The sequence below is a fragment of the Lactuca virosa genome, chromosome 1 (genome assembly GCF_052849685.1).
Source record: "Lactuca virosa cultivar CGN04683 chromosome 1, Lactuca_virosa_CGN04683_v6, whole genome shotgun sequence".
NCBI classification, from domain to species: Eukaryota; Viridiplantae; Streptophyta; class Magnoliopsida; order Asterales; family Asteraceae; genus Lactuca; species Lactuca virosa.
Genome location: NC_136426.1, coordinates 119,577,267 through 119,583,968, shown reverse-complemented (window position 1 = coordinate 119,583,968; position 6,702 = coordinate 119,577,267). Strand labels below are relative to the sequence as shown.

The window sequence follows — 6,702 nt, the reverse complement described above, 5'->3', positions numbered from 1 at the left end:
GGAGTTCAATGCATTGTAGGAAAAAAATGATAAAGTTGTACGAATTGTAAAATTATGATTTGAGAATCCATTAAACTTTATGAAGTTCAATAAACAGTAGATGCATTTACATACAATGACATATAATAATTTTTTTTTTCAAACAATGACATTTCAAAATGGATTTGATTGTTATCTAATCATGAAACTAATTTCAATTTTATGTCAATTTATTGTCAAATTAATATATATTTATTAAAAATTTAAATATAATTATGTTCAAGGTATTCGTTTAGCATAAATTGATAAATTCCATTATACGGTAATAGCGTGATAGATACGAAAACTAAATTGGGTGCCTAATTGCTTATGGAAACTGCCACACAGCTCGACAAAATTTCGGAATATAATTAAACAACACTTTATTATTATACATATACGGTATCAGAACGAATGAATAGAATCATATATGTCGTCACTGTAGCTATATATTTAATCATGAACTCGCCTATAAATAATTAATTTTGAAGGTCATCTGGTCTATAAAGCTTCAACCAACGATTATTCAATGATTGGACGGGTCTTGCATTAGCCTCTGCCTCCTGTTACAACATCAACAAAAATTAATATACATATTACATATATTACATAACATGTTGATATATAATTATATAGGAGTATATAATAAAATCAATAGGTTTATTGAAATACTTAATCACTTACGTCATGGACAGCTTCTCGAATTGCATGTAATTGTGCTCGTGAAACTGTTCTCACCTGATATTCAACATTATAAACTAATTTAATTCCTTATGATACTAAACATTAATTAATATGAAATGATTTGCAAAATAAATAGATATTAATTCATTATCAGTTTATCACCTTCTTAACAATGGTCCAAATAACATTTTGGTAGCATGGAGGTGTAGTAAGTGAGCCAATATATCGATAATATTTTCTGCTTCCAATCTTTATTTCTCGTGGGTCAATTATTCCCACACTTTTTTCAACATCTTTCGTAGAACTCAATGCTTTAAAATATGGTTCCATCTGATCATGTATCACATAAACAAGAATATCAAGCTATGCAGTTTTTACGTACCATAGATATATAGAAGAAAACTGTTTATTTACTTACCATTGATAGAAGAGAATCATGACGCCCGATCTTATACATGATTCCAACCACTGCAATTTTTTCGTCTACACTTTGATGAACCAAGTGTAGCTCTAGATTGAATCTGTACAGTGTTTTTTATAGAAATTTTGTTTCAAGTTACTAAAATGAATTATTTTGGTAAATCTATATCATTATTTAGTAAAAAGGTGAGAGTAATTATTGTACCTTCGGCCATTGATGGTGTGTTCAGTAGGAGTGTGCCAATGAAGTTGGTTAAGTTGATACTCAGTTCCGTTTATATGAATATGTCCTGCTCCTCCAACAAATCTCAACTGTTGATCATATAGTTAATTAAACTACATATTATTATAATAACATAACTATTATCTAACTTACATAAAATGGGTTTTTCCCTTTTAATTAAGATTGATTGTTTACTTACCATCATATCATGGCCTCTATTAATAAGAGTCGAGTTTGCAGGTTTATAATCTCTATCAAGTCTTCCAAGACTCGAAGTTGTTTGAACCCTTTCATGTGTAAGATCAATGGGTGATTGCAAGTCTCCTTGGTTACACATGCTCCACTCGGGATGGATCTCTCCCCAATGATCCGGCCCGTTTGGACTGTTCACATCGTAAGTGAACTCACTTTCATCATCTACACCACCATTAACAACATATGTCAAGAACACGATATATCAATAACTAAAAAACGAAAGAAATTATAAGTATAAAGTTGAATTCAAAATTTTACAGTAACTTACCAACTTCTTGAGCAGTAGCAAAAGTTGCACAAAAGATGATGATAAGAGTAATCAAGATTGAAGAAATCTTTAAGCTTTTGTTATCCATTTCTCTGTGGTTATATGAAATCTTTTCAGATGTGTGTATAAGTTATTGATATTTGCGAATGTACGTATGTATATATAGGGAGATAGATAGAGACATGAATGGGGTCAAGAGGGAGGATCGAAGGTGTGAAGATGGAGAAATGGGAGCTTGATATTGACCAAAGACCATGTTTAACTCTTATAAAAGACTTCTAAATTTTTTATTTGTAATGAGTGTAAGAAATTTCTTCATGGGTTCAGGTGATGTTTGAACTTTGCGAACACTTCCCTATTTGTATAACTATTAATGCTATTAATAGAAGTTTCCAGCTGTGAATGGATATTTATTTATTAAACATGAAAGATACAAACAAAAACAGTATGCATTAAGGTTTAATTAATTGTTCGTGTTAGTTTACATTAGTGAAAGAAATATTTGAAACGTTTATACTGAGAAAATTCAAATGAAGAATTTCTTCTATTCCTTTCTTCTTCCATTGAGTACTGCTCTGTTTTTTTAATGTTTGCAAGCAATCAAAGAAAGACAACATATATATATATATATATATATATATATATATATATATATATATATATATATATATATATATACTAGGTGTGAGACCCGTGTATTACACGAGTTTATTAAAAGGACCAAAAGTAATTGTGTGAGCAAAAAAAAATCATTCACGCAAGTTTTGATAACCACAAAAACCATGTTCATAAAAAAAATAACGACTGAGTTTGTGACATTTGTTAAACCGCATGGACTATTTATGTAATTTGATCTTAATTAATCTATACTAATAAAATTAATTAATGTAAATTCACAAATGGAATGTACTATCTATATTAATATACATATACATATAAATTAATTAATATATTAATTTCATACACAGAAATTTATTATGTACATTAATTAATATATTTATAAAATTAATTAATATGAGGTGACATTTAATAGGTGGAATTTTAATAAAAATAAAAAAAACTATAAAAATGACAAGTGAATATTAAATAATTCAAAAAAATCTAGAAAATGACAAGTGTCAAAATGAAGAGATGATGACATATGACAAAATCATTCTTATTTATTAGGGTAGATATATATATATATATATATATATATATATATATATATATATATATATATATATATATATATATATATAGGCTTTATTAATTTTGTAAGAGCCGTAGGTACCATATAGTTATTTGAAATACAAAAGTTTAGGTTGATAACATGTAATTTAATTAGAAATGTTTTACCATTAGTCGTGATGTTGCCCGCCTTTTAGCCAAAGTTTGGCGTTGTTAGGGTTGTTATCATTGACTCGGTATATATTAACGTTTCAAATTAAATTATTTGTTATTTTGATTAATCCTATGACTGTATTTTGGCATAACTATATTGGTACCCCTGGGCCTTCTCTGGATTTTATGGTATCAGAGCCTTAATAATGAAGTTATTTAACACTTATTCATCAAATGAATTTTCATATGTTCAAAAAGAATAATAGAAATAATGTTAAAAATCAAATAAATGAAGAATATGAAATCCCAAAACAATTAGATTTGCTAAACAAATGGACAATTCCTAGAATACAACCAAAAGTTTTATATGAGCTAGGTACTTTTGAAGAATTAGGTTTTATACAATCAGTTAAAACTACTGAAGAAAATTTAACAATGAATCAAGAAGATATGATTGTTAAATTATTAACATATGAAGATATTCATAGATATCAATATACTCATAATTATTTACATATAGGATTAGTGCAAATTGCTTTCAAACCTTTAACTTTACAAGGTTTACCAGAAAGTTTTTTAGCTGTATTACGTGATGGTCGTAATATGAATTGGAAACAATCTTTAATGGGCATAATACAGTCCAGTCTGACCAATGGTCCAGTATATTTTAATGTTTATCCTAATTTACAATTATCATTATCTGATGTTACTATATTTGCTGCTTTAACTTTAAATGTTAAAACAAATGGATACAATTATATGCCATGATCTGAATTAATATGTATATGCTATAGAATATACTACAGACCTTTAAAAACAATGAACCCAAGGTGTAAAAAAACTAATAAACCTAATAATGAAACTATTTTAATAGAAAGTAATTTTGATATGTCTAAGATAACCACTAGAAAAGCTATTAAGTGGGATGAAATAGATTTCCCATAAAATTGGGTCTTGGAGGGAGCGGTTCCTCCTCAACCAAAAATAAATAATAAAATTACAGAAATTATACAAACATCGGAAGGAAGAATTCAAATAGAATTCGATAATGATGATGGAGAAATACCTCTAATAAGAAGATGTAGATCAACTAGATCACTATATTCTCATATATCACCTTTAGAATATAAGGTAGAAACCACTTCTAGGTGTTCCACATCTCAATTAGACAAGAAAATAAATCAATTAAATATAAAAGAAAATATAGTCCAAGGTGTCTATGAAGAGGATCCTACTGCCTCAGAAATGAACTTTCCAATTTAATGGATAGAGAAGAAATAATAAATTTTAGTCCGGGATCACCGGCAAGAACAATAATTTATAATGAATTTAATACAGAAAAATGGAAGCCTCTTAAAACTTGGCTATTTCAAGAATTTTCAAAAGAAGAATAAACAATTATACAAGATGAGTTTTATTCTTATTTATCAAAGATTAACAAAATCATATATTTTGTTCCATGGTTTTTTAATAAATATATATTTAATTATTTAAATATATTAGAAAGAGAATATACTCTTGCAAATGGAAATATACAAAAATCAATTTTTCCACCCCAGCAAAGTTTTCAGATTTCTAGAGAAAATATAAGTTTGAAATTTTCTGCTTACAAAAAACTAGTTGAAAGTAATACTTTACAAATAACCGTTGAACATATTAACCAACTAATACAACAAAATAATTTTACAAATTTATATTCTATAATTCTTTGAGAAAAAATTCTTGCTATAGAAGAAAAGGTGGAAAATATATACAAAATTATTGAACAATCTCAAATTGAGAAAACACAGCCAATTAAAGAGAAAATAATGGCAACTTTCCAACCTCCTCCGGAAATAAAAGATTTTAAATTTAAAAATGAAACAAAACTAGATCAAATTTTAGAAAAATTAAAAAAACCTGAAAATTTAAGTATAAATACTTTAAACAAAATTGAAGAATCAGATTATAATTCTAGGTCTGAATCCGAACAAGATAAACGTATTAATAAAATAAAATATGAGAGTTATGATGGTAAATTTGCTAGAAAACCCGTCCAATCTAAATACTATTATAATAGGCCTACCCCTCAAGATGTTTTATTTGAAGAACAAGAGTTTATTCAAGACAATAGTTATAATGGTAAAAACGTCTATGAATGGAATTTAGATGGTTTTACAGAAAGACAAATATATTTGTTAACTCAAAGAATGACTTTGTATGCTACTAGTGCAAAACAATTAGGAAATACTGATTTAACAGTTGCTCAAATGATAATAGCAGGTTTTACTGGCCAATTAAAAGGCTGGTGGGATAATTATCTAGATGAGTCGGATAAAATTCAGATTTACAATTCTACTAAAATAATTAAAAATGAAGATGGTACTTCAACAATAGTCCAAGATGTAGTTTATACACTTCTTTTAAGTATAATTGAACATTTTTCTGGTAAATGGTCAAATAATTCTGGTAATACTAGAACCTTACTAAATGGTATGAAATGTAAAACTTTAACCTCATTTAGATGGTATAAAGATACTTTCATGAATAGAGTATTAGAATTAGATGATTGTAATTCTAATTATTGGAAACAAAAATTTATTGATATTCTTCCAACACTCTTTGCGGAAAGAGTTAGGAAACAATTACAAGGAAATCACCCTCAAATTCCTTATGAAAATTATTCATATGGAAAACTTATAGGAATATGCACTCAAGAAGGCTTAGCTTTATGCAACGAAATAAAATTGAATCAACAGATTAAAAAACAACGATTCACTAAAAGACAACAGTTAGGTCATTTCTGTGAACAATTTGGTATTGATACTTCAAAAAATAGAAAGAACTCTAAAAGGGAATATATCCCTAAAAAATATAAAAAAATATAGTGAAGATCAAAAACAGTATAGATTTAAAAGGAAATCTTTTAGAAAAGAAAAACATAATAAAAAAAAAGAAAGATAATCCACCAACTTGTTATAAATGCGGTCGAATTGGTCATTTTGCCAATAAATGTAAAATAAAGAAAAAAAATTAATAATTTAAATCTAGACGATAATATGAAAGAGAAATTAAAAGAAATTCTTTTAAACAATTCGGAAGAATCCTCATCTGATGATGAAATAAATAATATAAATTCGGATGAAGAAATTTATACATCTTCAAGTAGTTCTAATGAAGAAGAAAATAATTGTTTTTGTATAAATAAAAATAATTGTTCATGTGATGATGAAATATATAATATTCAATCACAATTTCAGGATAATTTACAAATAAACGTTTTAGATAAAAATATTTTATCTATTTTAAAAAATATAGATGATTCCGAATTAAGATCACAAATCATTGATCAAATAATGAATAATCAAAGAATACTCAGGTTAAAGAACCAATTTATTCTATGAAAGAAATAGATCAAAGATTAAAAATGAAAAATAATATTTCATTAAACACTACAATCATGGATTACACACAAGAAATTAATAATTTGAAAAATGAAATTATTTTTCTAAAAAACAATCATAATAAGTTA

The 6,702-nt window shown here is 26.7% G+C and overlaps 1 protein-coding gene across 1 annotated transcript; it reads right to left on the bottom strand.

The window, feature by feature from the left end:
• Positions 1–347: 347 nt before the first annotated feature.
• On the bottom strand, positions 348–2,176 carry LOC145106352 (alpha carbonic anhydrase 7-like). The gene is made up of 7 exons (XM_079043352.1): positions 1,869–2,176; positions 1,545–1,762; positions 1,328–1,434; positions 1,121–1,223; positions 865–1,032; positions 703–756; positions 348–581 (listed from the first exon to the last, which is right to left on the bottom strand). Exons 1-7 carry the CDS (start codon positions 1,954–1,956, stop codon positions 498–500), a joined length of 822 nt encoding a protein of 273 aa, XP_078899478.1. The 5' UTR covers positions 1,957–2,176; the 3' UTR covers positions 348–497.
• Positions 2,177–6,702: the final 4,526 nt, after the last annotated feature.

Excerpts from the sequence above, each read along its gene's own strand:
- LOC145106352 (XM_079043352.1), bottom strand. The coding sequence starts at position 1,956 with ATGGATAACAAAAGCTTAAAGATTTCTTCAATCTTGATTACTCTTATC. Across the intron at positions 1,435-1,544 it reads ATAGAGGCCATGATATGATG|TTGAGATTTGTTGGAGGAGC; the intron begins GTAAGTAAACAA and ends TATGATCAACAG. Across the intron at positions 582-702 it reads TTCGAGAAGCTGTCCATGAC|GAGGCAGAGGCTAATGCAAG; the intron begins GTAAGTGATTAA and ends ATGTTGTAACAG.